This window comes from Lagopus leucura, unplaced genomic scaffold, assembly GCF_019238085.1.
Source record: "Lagopus leucura isolate 7727_CA_CO unplaced genomic scaffold, USGS_WTPT01 Super-Scaffold_100026, whole genome shotgun sequence".
Taxonomy (NCBI): domain Eukaryota; kingdom Metazoa; phylum Chordata; class Aves; order Galliformes; family Phasianidae; genus Lagopus; species Lagopus leucura.
The window spans coordinates 4425180-4448063 of NW_024962277.1; the positions used below are offsets into that span (position 1 = coordinate 4425180).

The 22884-nt window shown below is 36.0% G+C and overlaps 1 protein-coding gene across 1 annotated transcript in view; it reads right to left on the minus strand.

The window, feature by feature from the left end:
* CACNA1D (calcium voltage-gated channel subunit alpha1 D) overlaps positions 1 to 22884 on the minus strand; it is a 164536-nt gene that overhangs the window by 78757 nt on the left and 62895 nt on the right. The window contains exons 5-8 of the mRNA XM_042880189.1: positions 22144 to 22286; positions 20618 to 20770; positions 19458 to 19654; positions 7019 to 7122 (exon numbers count right to left, since the gene is read on the minus strand). Of these exons, the coding sequence (XP_042736123.1) occupies positions 7019 to 7122; positions 19458 to 19654; positions 20618 to 20770; positions 22144 to 22286 (597 nt within the window). The remainder of the gene's footprint in view (positions 1 to 7018; positions 7123 to 19457; positions 19655 to 20617; positions 20771 to 22143; positions 22287 to 22884) is intronic.

Below are 22884 nucleotides of genomic sequence, written 5' to 3' on the forward strand. Positions count from 1 at the left end.
GGATGACTCTTGGCTGGCTGTGTTACTGACCTTGCAAACCTGTGCAGCCAGAATGAGAGAGACAACTCATCCCCTGCAGTACGTAACTTAATGTGCACAGGGTCTGCTACACAGAAAGTGTTACGGGAACGCTATATGCCAGTGTCACCCAGACATCCTAGAGCCTTGTTCATTCACAGAGTCACACAGTCACAGAAATGTACTCACAGAAGTACAGTGTTGGCCACCAGACTCAGAAGAGATTTCACGCAGCAGTAACCATACCAACCAGCAAATCAGCAGAATCACATCAGAGAACTCAAAGTGCACAGTGACACAGACAACAGCTCCTGCCAGGCCTACTGTGTAACCCAGGTGTAAAGAGATATTTTTAAAGGTGAAGTGACATCACATCTTTAATTACTAGACATTTGTACTTATTACCCCTTCTGTTGAAAATAACAAAAAATCATAGGTTGAATACCACAGAATTATTTCTGCAGAAATATAAGCATACCAGAAATTTTCCTTGAGCAAAGATAATTGGGTTTGTGACATCAAAATGCAAACTGTTACTATCTATCTATAGTTATTTCTATATAGTTAATCAGCAGCTGAGAAAATGTATACTGTATAGAATATTGTGCCAAAGAGGCAGGGGAATCATCTGCAGGAGCAGCAAGATGAGGAACAATTGGAAAGAAGTGGCAATGGAGAAACAAAACTGAGTTTTGACATTTCAGACTGTATTTACATTAGCACTTTCAATGTGCCCATTCTGCCCTGAGAAGAGACCTGCTTGGCTTACAACACTGGATTTCTTAGAGGAGGAATTGGAAGCACTGAGGGCAGGTTCTATTCCCTAAAGCATGTTCAACCTACCATCATGATGAGCACTGCCAATAGTTTTTAAAACTGGTATGTTTTAACTGCCAAAAGCCCATTTCACAGGACCCATACTAATAAGACAGTGTGATGTGTACTAATAGGACTTCTGTTTATGCTCTTTTATTAAAGAGTACTGAATCACTCCCGTAGGTCTTTGTTTAGACCAGATGGTTAGTTATTACTGCATACATCTGAAAGAATTTGCCATCATCTATGGTCAGTATATTCAATTGATCTGTCAAGGATAGTCCCTTTTTCTTTGTTGTTTTTTTTTTTGTTTGTTTGTTTGTTTAATATTTGTGAATTTGAGTTTTATTTTTACCAGCCACAGAGCAATCAAAAGCAACCTACTTTAGCTCATAACCTGATGATATCTGGAGTTGAGGTCCCTTTCCTCATTTCTAACATATATTGTGTGAGGGAGTTAAATTTTTATCCAGATGTCTTTTTTCTACTAAGCTTTCCCTCTGCTGTCAAAAGGAATCCTGTCAAAACCAGTTCATATCCCTTTTGCTGTAAGACTATGGTTGACAGTTCTCTGCCATTTTCTATTTTGTACATCATTATTCAAATGTCTTTTTCAATGATTTTTTTCTGTGTACACTGTAGACAATTCTTAGGTGTATCAGCTCCTCTGTACCAATTTATTTTACATTACATTAATTGACAGATGTTGTTGGCGAGATTGACATGCATAAGTACGTACCCTTAGCTTTCAGAATCACTACATACATTACAAATATTACTGTGGGAAAGAATAGAAAAAATTAACATTCTCTTAGAAACCTAGAAGACTTGCATGTAGGAAGATATATACCAGGACATGTCAAAGCTCATGCTTTTGTGTCCTTTAGTAAAGCAATAAATTCAACGTAGAGAGATTCATTAAATGTGTTTGAAAGGTCTTACTTGTTCCCATGGCTACCCCAAGACATACTAATGCTGCCAGCAGAAGATGCTGCCAGCAGAAGCCATCCCCTAACGATAAGGGCTATCCTGAAGAATAGATTATCATGCATCATTAAAAGCAATGCCTCTTAATAAATAAGCTATGAAGTTTTATCATTTACTATTTCCTCAGTTCACAGTAAAACAGAGTAATGCATGATGAATTACAGGCATATTTATTTAAATTTTCAACACATCTTTAAAGGAACTTTCAGGGTTGATGTGTCTCTCTCAATTCCTGCCTCTTTTATGGGGCAACCCTTAACTTTGTAATTTCTAACTTAACTTCCTAGTCTCAGCCTTCTGTCTCTTGCTCTGGTGGTCACTATACACTCAGGTCTTTCATCCAGGAATATTCAGAGATCTGCCCTCAGCTCTCAATTTCTGCCTGGTATTTAATAAGTTCAGAGAATACAGATCCCATTTATGCCTGATACAGACACAGTGAGTAACAAAGCCACACATAAAAGCAGGCTCCTGAAGAAGTCCATCACTCTTTACCAAACTAGAATTGCTGAGGAGCTACTTAGTTGTAATTTGTACTACTCCATCAAGCATCAAGTTGCCCTAAAGCTGCACTGCCCAGTCCTCAGACCCTAACCAGAGGGATTTGTTTTTTTAAAGAAAAAGAAGTGTACTCTAGTGTGTCGCTTACAGGCTGAACCCCTGCCTGCTGTTAGCTCAAAAGATCTGGCAATCAAAATAGAGCACAATCATGTCATGACAACTTGTGATTTCCAGTAGCTAAAACAATCATTCAGAACCACAGGCAGCTATAAATCCATAATGTGAACTGGCAAAATGCAGGCCAGCCCAAGATAAAGAAAATGCAAAACAGTCTGAGGAATGTATTTGCAGCGTTTCAGTGCTACAAGTAAGCATTTTGATCCACATTTCTATATCTTATATGAATTCAGGATTGTGAAAGATCAGGTAATAGTTCCAGGTGGCCGTGTAGATTCCCAAAAAACACTCCAGGTACATTTCTGGTATTGGATCTATGTCCAGTTTTTTCCAGTGTGCTTAGGGAGGAGTTGTTCATCAGGTCTGTTCTCAGGCTAGAGCTAGGCTTCTACAGAGCCCTCTGTTGAAGTGCAACTAAGAGCCGTTGCTAGAACCTTTTCCTAGAACCACATCTATAGGTGTTCAATTGCCATTTCTAGAGCACTCATCTGAAGATGAATCTTGCCAACTATGAAGCCCTTTAGAACCCTTTCCCTGGTCTAAAGCCAGATCTTGAGGTCTTTTCTAGAGCTGGACTCAGCTTTGATTGTCCAGTCAATTTCTTGGAGCTCCAGCTACAAGTTCTGGAACATTTTCAATAGCCCATCCTGACGCTGTTTTTACGAAGGTCATTTTGAGGGTTTTACCTAAAAATTCCTTTAGAGAGGTGGATCTACAGCCCCTGCCTGGAGTGCATCACTAGAGCTAGAGCTACTAGAATTTACACATGCACTTGCTGAAACCAGAACCATTTCTAGTCTTTTCTAAAGCTGGCTCTGTAACCATTTCTGCAATAGATCTAGAAGCTGAGCTGAGCTTTTCAATTGAGAATTCACTTTGAGAATGATGTGAATAATCAGACTAGTGACTAATACAGAGTATGAGAAAGGGAGAATTTTGAAAAAGACAAGCTAACGAAAAAGCAGTTGTACAACCTTCAGCCTATGAATTCTCTCTGTTCTTGTTATTCAAGAGAGTATTTAGAAGATAAAAAAAACTCTATAGACAGTTTCCTTCCAAAAATTTAAATATTTACACATAATATTTCTCTTAATTTACATATCTACTATTAAAAATACGCACTGAGTTTTTATGAGTATCATCTTCAGTGGGTAAAAGCGACAAGGGTAACCAGAAAATACCTTCAGAAAGGGCTAGGTGTAAAATAAAATTTCTCCCAAACCATCATTCTCCTCCATTTCTACAGTATCTACGTGAAACATGCGGTACACAAGAGGCAGTACAGAAACACAAAGGGGCAGATGGTCACAGAGTAACACAGGGATGCAAAGAGAATTAATGAATGTTTCAAAACCGCAAACAGATCAGAGCAGCAGATTTAAATGTATTGAGCACAGCTGTATATTACAGGAACTAACACTTCCATACAGAAAAACTGTATTAGGCATTGAGATTCCACTTATAATATCTGTATGCAAAGCCATGCTTTTCAAGTCAGTTGCCATAACTTTTTGCATTCTTTGATTGGTTAAGTAAAATTTAACTTTGTAGTTTTATCATAGAACAAGTTTCGTGTTATGGTTTGAAGAACACAAAACATAAAAGCTAACTTAAATAACATAAAGAATGCAAGTGTTACACATTCAATGCCTGATTCAGAATTATATATATATATATACAGCTTTCCACTAATTAATACAAATACATCCACAAAATGTTCAGCATACCCATAAAATTTAGACAAGTAGGTGTAAATACATAATATATGGAAAATATTTATATGTTAAATATAAATGCATTCAGTGACCAAATAAAATCCGTGTAACTGTTCCACACTGGCCCTCATCAGTTTCAAACACGTTCTCCAGGACAATTTCTTCTCTTTTGTACCAATTATTACTTTGATATAATAGGTGTCTTTTATATCTTTCAGGGATACTCACTTCCCCCTTTCTCTTTCCCCACTCAATGTCAATTTTGGTGGTATTTATACATCACAGATCTCAATTTACTTGTATCATTTCCTTCAGCATGGAAATCACGAACAGCAGACAATCCATCAAGCACTCTGAATGCTCAACTGACACTGCAATTAGTGACACCATGGCAGAAAACAAGTTCAAGAATGAAAGAAATTATAAATCTGAGTACACATGCCATTTGCTGCTTCTGTTTGAGTTCATCCAAGTAAAAGCAAGTAGGTAAGGGCTCTAAGAGCCCATTAGAACCCCACGGATCAAGGAACACCTATAAACCAGGGGAAATTTATTTTCTGAAGAATGGAACCTTGCTAAGGGACACCTTTTCCCCTATTTTATTATAACAGTGGCTCTAGAACAACTTCATAATTCCAACAGACTTTCCTCACCAAAACCGTATCTTTGCAATGGAAGAAAATCTGCTGAAAGAGTACCAAACTGATGCCTTAAAGTTTATGTTAAAGGTATCTGAGTCGTTAAATGGAATTGCAGAGGGGTGCAATCAAAAATGCAGTAATTTATCTGACTTACTCAATTTTTAATACCTTTGAAAAACTGCCTTATTAAAATACAGAAACTATGCAGTGAAAAAAGTAGCTGTCTATCAAAATGGTGCAAACCTTATAAAATATTTTAAACATATTAAATCAAATAAAGAGCTTAGCTGTAAGGACCTCTCATTTTCCATGGATTCAGTGGAAGAAGTGAACGTGTGCATCAGCACATAAATCTGGCATTACTTTCTCCACAACTTGCTTTTAAAAAATTAAAAAATCTGAGACCAGTAGCAATTAATTTGAGTCATGCAAGGGAAAAGGAAAATACTAATTAACTGCTCTGACAGTACACTTTTGCGTGACAGGAAGAAAACCAACTGCTCCTTTTGACCTTCTTATGGGCCAGTGAAAGGAAATGTGAAAACCTAATCCACTAATGGCTTTAGTGGGAAGTCAGACAGCAATGTTAGGTAACACTACCAACAGGAGAAATAAATCATACAGCAACTACCCTCATTTTTTTGTCCTTTTCTTTCTTGCTTGTTTAGTGAGGCTGTGATGCAAGAGCTAAACCATTCATTTTGCAACATTTGACATGTTTGTCCCTGAATAAAACAAAGCCTATATGGTTGCATAAATCATCCTTTATAAATCAGGGTGGGCCATGGAAAGAAGAGATAAATTAGAAAATAAACTGATATGCTTTATATCTACCCTTTTGCTTTTAAACTCCCACTTTATGAGTTGATTCTGAAAGTAAGGTAAAACCATGCCTTCCCTAGTTTCTTGTGTGCAAGTAGTCTATCACAGACAATCAATCCGATTTTAAAAACCATATTGTAGAAACAGTGACTAGATAAAAATGCTCTTGAAACAAAGTCATCAGCAATTGGAAATGTTGTTTCTGATTGCCTGACTTCCGGGAATATAATACGGCATTACATAATTCCTTTCAAATCTGACGTATGACATGGCAAAGCAGTGAATATGATTGTGCATACAGTCAGGAGTCTGATGACACCTCACTTCCAAGGCTGCATTCAATGCAAGACCAATTTTTCTACTGGCTAACACAGCTGTCACAGCTGGCCTGAACGATACTTTTTGTTTGTTTGTAATTCATAGCTAATCCACACAATTATAATCGGGGTTGGCAGTTGGACTTGATCATCTTATAGGTCTTTGTCAAACTTCACGGTTTGAAGATTCCAATAATGCACACAGTTTTCAAATGCTAGCAGGATTTTTAAAAATACATTTACCTAATTTGGAGTTTCCCAAGCTCAACTGTGTTGCAAGACAGGAAATGGCAGAAGAAATAAAGATGTAACTTCAGAAAGGGGGCTTTGTCGGAAAGAAACCTTGCAAACTGTTGACATATAGTTTTAAAACCTATTATGCAGCTACAACAGATTCCACTTCAGCTCTTAGTCAGAGTCTGTAGTACACAGAACAATGAGGTGCTATAATGTCTCTCACTGACAAACATAATAAATTGATATTTGATTATTGATAAATATATTAGCTTGCTGGTGCAAGTTATTACAGTAGTACACAACAATACAACAAGCACTAAATATTTTGTGTAAGCCAGTCATACTCCAAGACAAATCTTGAAGCACCCCATTAAAAAAATTTTGCTACATAACTAGTAAATGCAAAGAGAACTCCAATCTATTTACAGCTTTTTTTCCTTTTTTTTTTTTTCTTTTTTTTTTTTGTAAAGCAACTTTCAGAAAGAAACACCACTATATCTATAGGAGAAAATATTTGTACAAGCACTACCCATACCCGTGCTGAAATATTACTGAATGTGGAGATCAGCACCTCACTTAATGAGTATTTTTGGCAAGCATGGTGAACGTGATGTCAGACAGATACAAGCATTAGGATCACACAGTTCAGTCCAAAGAGCAAACACTGGTAGAATGACATAAGAATCTCAAGTACATGCAAAAGAAGCCATTGCTGAGAAGCTTGAGTAAATGCAGAGGCCATCTTACAAGTAGCAGTAGCATACACAATGTTAACTCAACTGCTTACCCACTAAGTACACCAAGAACCAGGTTAAGTACGAAAAATGAGCCAAGGATGATAAGACTAACAAAATAGATCCATGGCCATTCACATCCTATTGCATCATTTACCTGTAAAACGTAAGGAAATAAGTTATGATTCAGTCATTCATTAAACAGCAGAGTCCTTTTTGCAGCTGCCAGATCACGTAGGTGTCAACACTGAAAGTTTTGTATTTATACAGTTCTTAAAACCCATTAATTTTTCTTTAATTTTATTACTCACCCAAATTATACCACAGATGTGATGCCTTAGAAGATGAATTAAAATATTTAATTAAGTGCAGGAAAATGTTCAGTTCTTTTTATACTTTTGCCATAAATATGGACACGAAGATATTTATACTAGAATGTCTAACTGATTTTAGTGTTTCTTATCTTTTATGAAGGCTACATAAAACTGCTTCTGTTCTAATTAGAAAAAAAAAGAAATACTTATTAAAAAAAAAAATCATGGCAACTCAAGTCTCACCTGTATGAAAACAACCTGTGTGTTCATGGCAACTGAATTCAGGACTCTGCCTTCATGATGAAAAAGGTGTATGCTTACCCGCTCAATACACCAAGAACAAGATTTAGTACGAAAAATGACCCAAAGATGACGAGACTGACAAAATACACCCATGGCAATTCAAATCCCATAGCATCATTCATCTGCAAGAAATAAGATGATCTTATAGAGTAGATCTCTATAGTAACAGGAACTAAGAGGCAGAGAAACAGAATTTAATCATTCAGGTGAGATAGCATTCTCTTCATTCTTTCAGTACTTTGAGAAGGGGAACAGTACAAGAAAGAAGGCACTGGCCATGTTTAATTAGCATTCCTAATATGAACTTGAAAAGAAAGTACTGAGAGAACCTAGTTTTCAGACTAAAAACACTACCAAACATACAAATTGAGTATTGCAACAGTTCTATTCTCTAACACCAAGAAAAGTACACCTTGGATTCCAAGTTAATTTATGCTTACTAGGACTGTTAGTTCACATATATCTCAGTAATATGAATGATCCTTTGAGAAAAGAAGTACTGAAATGTATTTCCACAGGACAAGTAATACATTTTTTTTTCTGCAAAATGACATTTCGATTTTTTTTTTTTTTTCCTGAAAAGCTACATCTGGATGCATTCAGATTTTTAAAAACATGAACAGAACTTTACACAAACAAAGAACTGAAATAAAATTTTATAAACATAACAAAAACAAGGAAATATCCCAGAAACACTTCAGAACCAAAATTACACCAAGATCAATGTTAAATGAAGTTTTAAAAGTGTTGTGGTTGCTGTTTTTTTTTGTTTTGTTGTGTTGTGTTGTTTTTTTTTTTTAAGTAAGGTTGAATTTCCTGAACTTCAGATGCACTATTTATTGATTACACAAGTTTTTCTATGAAGACCTTCTCCAGTGCCTAATTTTAGTGAGCTCATTGCATCTGTGAGGTAGACTCAAAAAACTTATCCATAGATCCATGGACATCTTAGAACACTTGTTCCAAAAAATAAATAAATAAATCACACGTAAAACACAGGAAAATTGAATGTTGCCTGTAATTTTCAGATGCAAAAAGACATTTCAATAAGTTACAAACATAAATTCTGATTTATACCTTTTTGGAAATATTTCTCACATCTTATTTTTGCGTTCGATTCTTCTTTTTAGCCATGAGATTCAGGAGACTATAAGAATTCTGTGAGTACGGTATTGTAGAACAATTTACAAGGAAACCCTCTTCCTTTCACGTGAATGCTGTCCTAAGTCTGTTTGTTGCATCTGAAATTTGTGATCAGGCTTTGAGCTCTATAAAAGCTCAGCTTTAAACCCTGTCATTAACATCCTTGCTGAAATTGGCACAGTTCCATATTACACAAAACCTTTTCAAATGGTATTTCTAATTTCATTCTTTCTATCTTTTAAAAATCAGTTTCAGTTTCTGCAAAGTGATGCAACGTACAGCTAAATGTAAGCACACACATTAAGTCTTTGCAGATTAAGGTCCGTAGGCACTTGTCTTCAATGGTGATCTGTCACAATGACACGTTACACTAACTAAATTGAGACTTCCAAAGTAACCAAAAGAAGATTCTTTTACTTAACTCCTTCATTTGTCCTCTAAAATAACTTCTGTGTAACATCTGCAGTTAAACTGTTCTAGAAATCAAGCTGAAATCCTGAAAAGCAACCTAGAATTACTTACTCGATAGCAAAATACTACTAATAATAATCATTTTAAAATTGTGAAGTACATATTTCATTTGGATATTTTCCTTTTAATTTCAATAAAATTAAGTTTTGGAGAAATTAAAATGGAGAAAAATTATAGCCAATCAGAAAGGCTGGAGCCATTGACTTCAATTCTAAAAGATCCCAGGTTTGCATGGTCCAATTCTGCAACATATTCACATGGAAAACAAGGTCTCTCATAATGCTGCCGTTATACTGACCTCCTTAAACTCAATCTCCTATGCAATACTTTTAGCAATACTTAATACATTAGGGATTTATGCTGAGGAGACTAACAGTTTCTTTTTATCTCCAAAGCTTTCAGAACTCTTAACAACAAAGAGAGCTCAGATCAGTAAAACGACTTATTGCCAATATTGGATTTCTGCTTTGTTCTACTGTGTGCTGCCTTTTGCACCTTCTTTCAATTGTAGGCATCTGACCTTTACTCAGGGATTTTTTTTTAAATGCATAGCTTGTAGTTATTCTAATTTCAGAACTGACTTTTCTTCATAGAAGTGATTCACAACACACAGATCAGGCAAAATGTTTTTCTAATAATAGCTTGTAAGAATCAACGTTTTGATTAAATTTCACATGCATATGAATGCATTTTGCATCCAATTTAACTATACCACTAGTAAACAGCGTTTTGCAAGTCCCAGAGCTCAGAGTAAGGGCAGAAATTCATCTGGAGTTGATGCCAACAATTTCCTGCTATAAATTGTTTTGAAAAACTTGAAAGATGAATAACTGCAATTTCAGTTTGAGAAAAACAAAAGATCCAAGGAGAACAAAAGAGCTCTGGGAATCACTGGAACCCAACCTGATACACTCTTCCTCCTCAGAAAGAGGATGTATCCAAGAAGCAAGGCATTATGCTAGTTTGGTAAGCCAGGAGCAAAGATGAATTTCCAAGCTCTGTTATAAAGGTACACACAACTGTGATTTGCTTCTCCTTAAATCACTTTAATGTGTGTAATATATGGAAAAAAAAAAAGCCCATCTTATTTATGCAGTTTGATGTATAAGCCCAATATTTTAGGATAATCTATCTAGGACTAATGCCCTGTGATATGACAGCTTGGAAACTGCAGCTAACCAGCATCAGAAGAAACGTTTTGGTTTGGGCAGATGATGAACTAATTTAAAGCATTCCTAACTCAAGAACCCTTAATCCACTAGAATACCTGGCACTAACTCTTAAAATCAACTACCTGAAAGTGCATCTATTCAATAATTTCACCACTTAATTCTAGAGACAAATGAAGTCTATTCAGGTAATGCATCGTAATTTGTATACATGAAGTAATATTTCTGATTGGATTAATACCAGAGATGAAAGCACGTAAATAAGTCCTGTCTATCTGGAAAACTTGCTCATTTCATGCACGTCTTGTGTCATTTTTCATATCTTCCATTTAAAGAAACATTAGAAGAGTCAATTTGTCTTGACTAATGATGGAGACAGAGCCTGGTTAACGCACAAAAAACCTCACAGACAAGGTTTTTCCAATTGAAAGGATTAATACTGACTTCTCACTCAAAAACTAGAAATAAGGAGTTACAGAGACACAAATTCCAGACTACTGGAAGTTGCAACTAAGAAACATAAGCAGTAAAAGCACCTCAAATAATGGTAAAATGACATCAGGAAATCCTGAAGCTATAAGGTCTCAAATCGTCAGCAAAAATCTTGTGGGACGCTCAGCCTCTGTGGCTCGGAGGCATGACACAACAGAGAACGTGCCATATCTCATGGCTGCCAGTGGACTTGCTCCATCTCTTTTTGAATCCATTAAGATTTCAGCATCCATAACACCTATTGCAAAGTCATTTGCCAAGTGACACTCTTCTTGCCCTTCTTTCTGCCTTTTTCCAACACTAGACTTAATGTTTTGATTTCAGTTCTAGTTTGTCCATCATGTCACCCAGAGGACAGAGAAGATAATAAATGTTAAGAAGGACAGAGTGTTCTTCTTTTTCACTTAATTTGGTTTCACTGTAATGGAAAATGCACTATTATTCCATTAGGTAAGTCTTTAAAAATACTCATTCTACAGAACACCACTGTTGGTATTTTCATCCTTTCATACAGACACTAGAACTAAAATCTGAAGCTGTTCCAACCCTTTTCATAAGTGACATAGGAGCAGCCTGAAGCCCCCATAATAGGATCCAGCTGTGGGCACTGTCAGATCTGGAGACAAATTACTCTGTGCAAGTCCAATTGGTAGAGTCAAAATTTTCTTTGTATATTTGACTCTATATCAACATGCATATGCCTGAAAACTCTTTAACCATTATCTTTAGTTGATGGGACAAAACTTGGTACAGACTGAAACTGCCCCATCTGGCATTTGGAGTGAATTGTTTTGTTAGCTGTGCTGTATTTGGAGTCAGCTATCATACCCTGCAGTGTAGCTGTTCAGGGATATCTCTGAAGTGAAATAGAGAGAGCAGGCCAAGTTTATAGCACAGATATAACCATCAGTGTTACACAGCAGTAGATAGCACATCCCAATCCAAAACATTAATTAGAAATTATTAAAATGTCTCACTTATCCTATCTGTGGTAACTGTAAAATCCCCATCTGCAACTGCATGCAGATCAAAGCCTTACTTTCCTGAAAAGCTGCCACTGGCTTATGTAAATCATTGCAAGTTCTTTGTATGTATTGATTAATCTAGCCCTAATTGGGGATCATGATAAAGCAGTGCAGTAACACCTCTAATTCTGCATTTGTCCTATTAGATACATACTCCACTGTTGCCTGAACCTATTTTGAATTATTTTTCACACAATGTTTCTAAATCATTTGGTCTCTTCACTTCCTTAGTTTTCAATCTTACCTTCCTCCTTTCATAACATTCTAATGGAGACATAATCTGTGGGTTTACTTATAGCGACCTAGAACCCATCTAAACATCTTAAAAATTTAGACTGACAAACTTAGACTCTTGAAGGGTGTAAAATTCTCTCAGGAATCAGTATTCTGTTAAATGGGACTAGTCCTGCTCTCTTTGAAGCATATGCTGCAGGTTCACCTACCTCAGATCACAGACTATTTATTCTACTCACGTTCAAGTACAGTAGACAGCTTTTCAAAGCCTGCTCACTTCAAAGTTTGTGTTCTGAGATATTCCTGGCTGAAGTGGAGTTAACTTCAAGCTGACTTAAAACAGGCTGTGCTTGAAGCATAGCAGCCTCCAGACTGGTTTCTGAAAGCATGCAATTTTATCTTCCATCTTCTCTGGGTTCTGTCGTTAAGGCACAGCTCTCCCTGACATTCTCCTGGTTGGACAGACTCAGACACATGCTGAGAAGCTGCGGTGAATGTGAACTCAGAGACGGCGCTCTGTTAAGCATCGCGGCTCAAGAACTGGAAGATCAGAATTCTGTAGCCTGGGCATTAAGGGAGACTAAAAAGAAGTGTATCTTCTGGAGAGACGAGAATTTGTTACAGTACCCACAGAGCTTCATAATTACTTCATTGCCTCTAAATTTGGCCCCCAACTTCTGTATGTAAACCACAGTTATTAACAGTACACATATAGGTAACCCTTCCAAATTAAACTTCAACTTGTAAGACACAGCTTCATTTGTATTAATTTGCTTCCATCTATCTGAATAGAAGGTTCTAATTTCTGTCACTTCTATCCTTTGTTAGCTAATAAATTTTAAGTTAGGCAGTCACATCATCAAAAAAGAAAAAGGCATTTTTTTCCAAGGGAAACCTAGACGTCACATTTGAACAGTTTGCTAAGGAATCACTACTTCTTCAGGCAGCTACCTTGTGTTGAATCACTCTGGCAGCAGCCTGCACTGGTGGCAGAGCAGGTGCACATCACCATAACTAAGTGGTGAGCTGTGCCTCTCCCCATTCTAGTAAGCCAGAGAAGGTTTTCTACAGGATGGTTGGAAGCAAAACTCCACCAGCTTTAACAGAATTCATGTTCAAGGTGTAACAAATCAGAAGTGTTTGATTCCTTCATCGGTTCCTAGAGTAATCTAGGATTAATACAATTAATTAGAGCTTCTATGTATTTATTCACATTGCCTAGGAAAACTCCACATAAGAAACTTCCATAACTTATTTATTAGTATTTATTATATTATTTTCTAAAACTTAAATTTATTGATTTGGTTTGCTTAATCTAAGGACTCAAAAGACTTTTTCATTATTGAAATAAAAGAATCACGAGATGAAGACTCTACTTGTTTTTCAGTGTTTAGCTACAATGTATTAAAAAGCACAGAATAACAACTCCAACTACTTTTGGAAGTAGTAGTTATTGTCAAATCTGCCATGATAGCTATGTATATTCCACACAACACGATACTGTAAATGCATGTATTGCTGACTTTGCAAAAATAATAGCATGAATCATTTGGATTGATGGTGTATAATTGTTACCTTATCACACATATAGAGGATGTACAAATGAAAACTCAATACTCAAGGAACACCTGAATTAGGTACCTACTCAGCTGTAATCCTGGGACAGCCAGGAAAGTAAAATGTGTTTTAAATGGTCATTTTCTTTTTATGGCAAGTGTTACTGATGAACTTCAGCTAGAAGCTTCAGCTAGAGGAGTCCTCAGCACTGCAAATACAGCCTACTTCTAAGCCAGTCTCCATCTATTTTATTTAAACTGTCTGGGGAGAAGTAATATGTTCTTTTGAGTATTTGCAATGTTGTGCGACAAGAAATTAGTTCCATGCTTTGACTGCAGTATAGGTCAGCAGTCAGCTAAGACCAAGATACTAGATATCTTGTCAAAGTAGATCAGGTTCAGCGCATGGAAACAATATTTCTCTGTGGGGTACTTTAAAATCATCCTCAGGTGGGCTGTGATAAGCTGCTCATTTAAAACATATCTGTGATCATCTCTTCCAATACTAATTCAAACTCGTTAATGTGCATGTTCCCTGGCTGGAAGCTCTGAATTTGATCATTTCATTTTCTCTCTTTCTGAAGTTTCTAATTTATTGATAATTTAAGTATCAACTCTTTGCAATCTAAAATTGGCTGATTCTGGGGAAAAAAAAAGTAGTCCAAATCATTATCTAAAGGCGGGGGGAGAGGGATGCGTTAAAATAGATTTCAGCTTGGAATTGAATTCAAATGACTAGCGCACAATCTTTTTTTTTTTAAATCCTGCCTGTTATCCCTGGTTCTTAAGTACAATTTATGCAGTGTATTCATACTGCTAACCAAAATTCTTACTATTCTTTCTCCAGCTGGACATCATGTGTTAAATTTCTGGCTATGTAGTCATCAAACGCCGGGAGCACTGTGCAGCCAGCACATCAGTGTCTCTGGGGATGTACTGCCTTGTTTCACTGAAGAGTCTCCCTTAGATGACCTGTGAGTGGTGTTGAACAGTGCTAAGCTATCCTTAGTACATAAAAGACAAATAGAAGGGAGAAATACAGATTTTGCAAGATTTGCCTTGCATATTCAATCAGGATTTTTAACACTGTTTGCAGAACATTTGCAGCTGATGTACAGAAGAACAAAAAGTTATCAAGCATCCGTTCACTTCTTAGGCTAAGCTGACCGTTATTGTTTGGATGCAATAACATGCCTTCCATTCCTGCTGCTGTAATGTGACAAAAAAAATTATATCAACCTATGTCTTCATTTTCTAATGTTATATTAGATCAGTCAAGTCAAAGTTCTTGAGTATCATTGCTTATTTGACCTGTTGGTCATATAGAAAGATTTTGCTAATGTATTTATTTAAAGATTCCTTCTCATCACTACGATGACAGTTTTCATAATATTTTAAATGTGCTCTGCAACTTTTTTTATGGATTAATAATACATTTTGTGCACCAGCCAACAGCTTCTTCTGTGAGATAGGTCTATAAAATACTTGGTTGTTTCAGGAAAAATCTTTCATTGTGCACTAGTTGCTTTCAAGTACATCATATCCCCTTAAAATACTTCCTCGTAGGCAATCCTCTGTGATTCTTGAGCTAGGAGCACAATTAGAAGAGATATGATGAGAAGACTTCCTGAGTTCCTGATCATCTGACTGACATTCTGAAAAATCAATAGACTTTGTTTTATCACTGTAATTATTTTCTTTTGCATGGGCAAGTTTTGTAGTCAATTGTAGTCATTCTTTCAGATTCTCATCCAGTTGGAAAGCAAACATATCTTGGTTTTCCACATTTTAAGTTGCCCTGTACTACTGGAAAGCCAGTGAGAAAATCATAGCTCTTGTACTTCATCATAGAAATATCTGATCAGTTGGCAACCCTGCCCATGCAGGGGGTTGGAACTAGAATGATCTGATTTGAGGTTTCTTCCAATCGAAGACATTCTATGATTTCATGATTTAAATAAATATTTATACTTTTTTTTCTACCTTAAAATACATTATTCGTGGTTAATTAGTGCAGTGGTTGGATAGACACTTGCACACTCAACATGTGAAGAAGTGCAGTGCAACCTAAACAGAATGCATTACTGAAATGATTGGTTTTCTTCAAATGTTCTAATATACTTCAAGAAAGAGACTGGGGCAAATAAAGCTCAATTTCTGAAGAATGAAACAGGTTTCTAAATGCACACTTCTTTTTGTTACAAAAGCAGATTAATTATGAATGAAGTATTATTTGATGCTTCTTTCAAGCAGTAGTAAAGAGTACAATTTCAGAAGCTGACATGTTGGTAAAGGATGTATTAAAATATTCTGACATCCCTTTCTTTAAACCTTAAAGTTTTAGATATATTTTAGATTGCTTATACATTCAGTTAATGAACTGCATATTTTAAACGTGAAACCTTGTGAAAAGGTTCATCTTGTTAAAAGTATCAGTACTGACATTAAAGGCTTTAAAAGAAAATTAAAAACCACAAGACATCACATAGCATAATTCAGCAGTTTCAGCTCGAGTGGTACCCAGGCCACTTTGCCAATAACGAGGACTGTACTGGGATCCAAAGCTAACAGTGTAAGTCTACATCTGGACCTACTGAGCAAACAAACAGGGCTGTGGTCAGGAGTAAACACACTGCTGATATAAATGGAAGAGATGTACAGACGTGCAGCCACAAAGATATTAGACAATTTGGGAACACATATGCTGCAGTGGCTGGTGTAAGTGACAAGGACAATATCCCTTAGCCTCTACAATTCAGTCCAGCATTTGGCATTAAAGAGTCGCATTTTCGGTGGATGAAATAAGTGATGTATGCTACTCAGTGGGTTACAAGGAAGCTACAGAAAATTAAGCTCTAAGGAAAAGCACTAAAAATAAGAGACATATAGGAATCAGGTGCAAACTGATGAGCAGCAGGACATTCAGGTGAGTCACCAGGACAGGAAGGGCACCAAGCAGTCGCAGGATCAAGTCCACAATCTATAATAAATATGTATTAGAAAAAAAAACTACTGATGCTTGGGGAATTTCTAGGGAGAGTTTGCTGCTGTTTACCAGGTGAAAACAAGCTGTGCTAGTGAGTGTTACTGGAAGCTGTAATTTTCAGCTGTCATTCTTGCTAGCAGAATGCCACATAACATGATGCAAAGTATTGCACATATTTCACCCACTCAACTTACACCTGCTAGCAAGGTAATTCTACATAGCCAATCTTTCAGTTTGCACAGTGAACAAGTAGAAATCAGACTTTTTGTGCAGCTTCTAATCTTTGTGGGCTTGTTCTGTTTATTTTCAAGCAGATTCATTCCATTCGGCTTTCATCTACAGATTTCTAAGCAAAAGTTAACTCACAAACCTAAACATCTGTAATTGTTTCCTTAGATTCTGTGTGACATTTTTATCACAACCTAGTGTATGCCTTTTCTCAGTTTGTGATTACAACAATATCTTTTTGAATGTTTAATTAGCAATAGCTAAATCTACTTCAGATTAATCATGGGCAAGCATAAAACACATAAAAAGTCATTTCTTCTGTCCTCAGCAAGTGATTTCTGCTTGACAATGGGCAATTCACTGGTATACAAAGGATCTAGAGCTACAATTAAATTACATGAAAATGCCACTTAAAACAAATTCCAAAGCTATATGAAAATCTGGTTTTGAACATACTTTACAAGGTCAATACATTTCTTTGTTCTCTTACTAACAACCCCAGTATCATTTTTAATAAAATTAAAACTGACATATGTGTATCTGTAAATAACTTTGGCTTTGGGAAGCCATTTTAGAGAGACAAAATAACACGCAGCTCTGCATGCAGTTCTGAAGTTTTTGAATTTTGAATTTTCCTACGCATTGCATTTTGAAAACGTTTCACCGTAACAATTTTCATAGCACCCTCTTGTAATGGTTTTACTTTTGGGGGTGGAGATTTTTTAGCAATCATCTAATCAATTAGCTTCTTAATTCCAAAGGGAAAAAATGTTTAATATTAAGCCAGATGAAATTATTTCTATAAAAATCATAGTCTGCATATGTGCAAGTCCCCGAAAGCTTTATCACTGACTTTCACTGTAAAAATCTGTGACAGTTACAGTAATTGCCAGGTACTAAAATTTGAGCACACTTATGCCTTGAAAAGTGTTAAAAGTGCATTTTTTTTCTGGACGATCGTGGCAAACCTTCTGTTTCAGGAGGATAAAAATACCCATCATCATCATCATACAAATCACATAAAATATATACTGACTCTGCAGTAATGCATTCTCTGAGAAAATTAAGAACTGGAGAGCAAAACTCAAAAAGGATAAACCTACACCCTGACAAACAACAAACTGGCCCATGTTGAGCCCTGTATTACTGTCAGTTTCTTTACTACCAAAGGTTTGCATGTTTACAGCCAATTCTTAACCTCTGACATCTGACTTAGTCTGATCTTAATTATTTTTAACAGTGACACTATATTAAAAATGTATTCATGTTGTCCTTTCTAGTATCACAAATTTTATTCTGAGACTACACAGACAGCTGTTATATTACTTAGCAGCAGCATATTTCACCTTGATTTGTAACAAATGGCCACTTAAGGTGTCCATTCACTGAATAATGCTACATCTTTTATTGCATCTTGTACTCCACAGAAGATTCAGTACTAGTAAATAATCCCACTTGGCCAAACTTAAGAGCAGTCCAAACTATGAGCTGCTATGATCAACACAACATAGAACACAGCTCCACAAAGACATGCCTTAAGATAGCTCATCTATTTTCAGTGACTTTCTAATAGTGATCCTTACTAGCAATCAAATTTCTCCTTTCGTAAAAAAATCTCAGTATTCAAACTGTTAAGATGCCATAAGGTCCTAAGTGCTGCAAAGACTTACTGCTCAGTACCAAGTAGTATGGAATATCCTCAACGATTTTGAGCACCTACAGTAGGCAGGCTCTGTCATGGTCTTCCTGCGTGACCTTCTACAAGTCACTCATGCCAAATATTAGGTCCTTAAAATGTCACAGAACAAAATGTTCTTTGATTGGAATAGGGCAAGGCAGCGAAATTCCTACCTGAATATTTATGTAACCTTATTCACTTAAAAATCTGTGTTCTTTTTCTCCATTCTCATCTGCAAAATTAGGACAAAGAGAATCTTGTTTCCAGCCTGTGTCCAGCTGTTTGTCTACGTTCCAAGATGGAGAAGGTTCGTTATTTAATGCTGGTGTAGCATTTAAAGGTGGGGCCTTACACAGCGGTACTTTTGAATGCCTCTTACTGCTTCTTTGGTGACAATGTCAGGCTTACAGCTGTTGTGACTTGGTTTTTGTTTGAATGTTTAACAAGTGGTTTTCAGTACCCAAAGCAAGCAAGGACAGCTGAGAGCTTGTTTTGGTCTAATTTATGTTAATATTGCAAAATATTTTGCAGAAATACTGTGGAAAGATTGCTCCTAAGTTTAATTAGACATGTCTAAAAACGGTACGCTTGCATGAAAAAAAAATGTTAGTCCAAAGGACATAAACGTGGTATTATTTTTATCCAAATGAAATAGACAAAACCAAAAACAAACAAATAAAACCCAAAGAATAAATTTGTTGCTAAAAAGCCTTCCTAGCCTAAGCAAGCCAAAAAGATTTTGTGACTGGAATAAGTTAAGCAGTTAAGCTCCACTTCTATTAAAACTCACCAAGATTTCCTACTTATGGTATTGTAAAACAGTTTACTTCTCATTTGAATGCTGAAGTTGGTTTAAAAGTAAGCAATATTCAATGATTTCTGAAGTTACTTACCCAGTATAACACATCAGTCCATCCTTCCATGGTTATACACTGGAACACAGTCAACATTGCAAACGCAAAATTATCAAAGTTTGTTATGCCTCCGTTCGGTCCAACCCAACCACCCTTACATTCAGTGCCATTCATGACACACTGACGTCCATTCCCTGAGAATGCACAAGGTGCTGGATCTTCTTCAACTAGTATATCTGAAAATTGACCAAAAAAGTCTCTTTCATTTCTCAAACATTTGTGAGCTAATTCTTCTATATGAAGAAATATCAAACCTATCGGAACATAAAGCTAGATATCAGCCTGAGAAATGCTGAGAAAGGGAACTCATGAGCTCTAGAGATGCTTATCTCTCTGACACCTGGGCCCTTCAATCTGAAAATATTTTAATCAAAACCGAGCACATAAAAGAGCTCAAGTAATTGAGCAAAGGGTAGGGAAAAAAAAGCATGTTCACAGTCATAATAATGCAACATATCTTTCCAGAAACACCCCATACACAATGTCTTAGGTTTTTTTCCTCTTCACTTCATATTGATGTACAACCAAGGAAATAGGTCAAGACTAATTGTTTTGTGTAGTTTACTTCATCAGGTGAAGGAAACATACCTTTAGCCATCACATATTTCTCCCTCACGACAACATTTCACTCCTTCAAAACTCTCCCATAAGAAACACTTTCATTGCATCACTTGCATAGATGGAGGAACACTGTTTTCTTTTATTAGTCATCTTAGAACTTAGAATTTTTTGTTATACTATTCAAAATAAATACTAACGGACAGACACTGCCAAATTGTAATCTCAAGAGAGTATAGCTTACCTGTTATGGGACATCTGGAGAAAATACTGATTCGTATCTTGCAGATAGCAACCCCTAATATTTTCAATGCTAACACTGCAGTTAGACATTTCATACGTTAAAAGCTGTACAGAACACATTCAAGTCTCTGTTTTTCATGTTGGTGGTGGTGGTGGTAGTACCAGTTTCCTTGATTGTTTTTAAACAGAATATACTTTTCCTAAAATTACAGTCCATCGAAACCACGGGTTAAAACAGTCTCAGTGCTTCGCCCCTGTTCTATTTCAAACTGAAATCCCACAGGATTGAAATACAACAGAACCAATCCCTTATTTTAGTAACCAGTTTCATGACTTACCTGAATCAATAAGAAAACAAGATTTGTGCATTTTTCCAATAAAAAGTTCCAATCCTATAATAGCATAGATTATGATTACAAACAATACCAAAAGGGCAATATGGAGCAGGGGAACCATGGCTTTTATAATGGAGTTCAGGACAACTTGTAAACCTAAAAGAAAAGAAGATACAAGATATGAACTTGGTTTCTATGTTTATGCCATACCAAAACTTCTGTAATTGCACATTATTCAAAATTCATGATACACACAGGCAGAGAGTATCCACTGAAAAACATTTTTACTGCCCAGAATCATATCACATATTTTATATGAGATTATAGCTTTTTGTCAAAGCCTAATGATTTCCTCTGTTAATAAATGTTATGTCATGGAAGCCATTGCTTAAAACATGTCACAAGAATTCACAGTTGGATTTGTTTTAGAAATGAAATGAAAGCCATGGTGAGTGGCTGCAGGTCATTTTATAGGACCTCTAAGAAGTCCTATGCTACAATAACAACTTCGCAACAAGTCCACAGAAATTGCACTTACATATCTCTCTGGATTAAAAAATGTATATATTTCTGCAACTGGCTATTTAGGAAAACTCATTTTTACCTTGAACAATCTTACTTTTTAGTTATTCATATTTCACATCACTTTCAGAACTAATTTAACTTTTCTTGTATTTTCTCCTTAAATATTAAGCCAAATTTTGTTCTTACTAAAATAAGTAAACCACAAACTAATGAGGTTGCCAAAGTAGCAATGAGAACAAAACATGGCTCATTTTTATTTCAAAATTCTTGTCTGGCATTTCTTAAGGCTGCTTCTTTCTTCATTTAATCTCTTTTGCTAAATATATGCTGAACGCAACCATTTCTATGTAGGAGACTATGATATGATAAATACAATGAATGGAAAGAGTGGAGTTGTAAGCCATGAACTTCTTACTCAGCCCAAAAAGCTTCAGTAATTAGTAATGCATGAAAAGAAAATAGGAAGGATTGTTATAAAATTCAATTGCTTTCTTTAAATAATATTGCTCTACTTTTCAAGTCTCCTAATTTATCTGGTAGCTTTATTGACATAAACAGAAGGCATTCATGTGCATTGGAGGGGGCAGGAAATACGAAATGTGTAATGTGCTTTGGCACAGATTTACCAAAATATAAACTATTTTAAGATCACCTACATTTTCAGATGCGTAGGATTTAGAATTTTAAAAATCTGAATTTTAATTTTTGGTTTATTTGCATTTAAACACGCAATTCAATTTTATATAAAGCTTCTAAAAAGGAAGTGTATTTGCCCGTCTGCTTATTGAACTGTGTAAAAAGATCATACACTGGATGAATTCACAATCCTCTGCTCAAATTGAAATAGCATATCATTCATCTTGAATCTCACTTTATATAAACAACCAGATAACAAAAATCAACTTCATATTATCTCATTTTTGCTAGTGTCTGGAACATGAAAGTCAAACAGTCAGATCAGTTACGATATTTATTTCAATAGAATTAAATAGAAAAGAGCTTACTGGGCACTCCTGATACAAGCCGGAGAGGTCGCAATACACGAAAGGCTCTTAGGGCTTTGACATCAAAGCCTCCAGGTTTGCCACCTGAGTGGCTGCCACCTTCTGTTTCTTTGGTTAATTGTTCCAATATTACACTAAATAATCTAGAAAATGAGATGAAGGGTAAGGTCATCACCATCCATTTGCCACGCAATCAAAGGTATTAGGAAATTACTTGAACTGCAGAGAACTCTGCAAAGCCATCCAGATTTCAAAGTGAGAGGAATATCGGCGTATTAAATCATGACAGGAAGAGTCATGAATTGCAAGTGCTAATCCCTTCTGAGAGTGACAATCACACAGTCTCCAATAAATTAGCATTCTACTTGTACACACCCCGTGGCTATTTTTAAATAAGTGAAGATAAATGAAGCTACTTTGCCATTTCTCCTTGTTCAAACGTTTTAACTGTGAAGTTTGGAGAAGTAGCCTTCTCTTTAAAATATGAAATAGATAATCACAAGAAACCATCTGTTTTAATTTCAGTGGGATATGTGAACTCCAAGCGACTTCAATATGCTAAATACAGTCAGCAAAAGCTGAATATATTAAAAAATAATTTGAGGCCAAAATTTAATAACACAGAAAAAGATTTGTTTCTTATTCATAATAACCTTGAGTATAAAAATATTCCCAGATGACTCATTTGTTATATTGTATTTTTTCACTGCAGAAATGAGCTAGTAATTCATTAGAAGAATT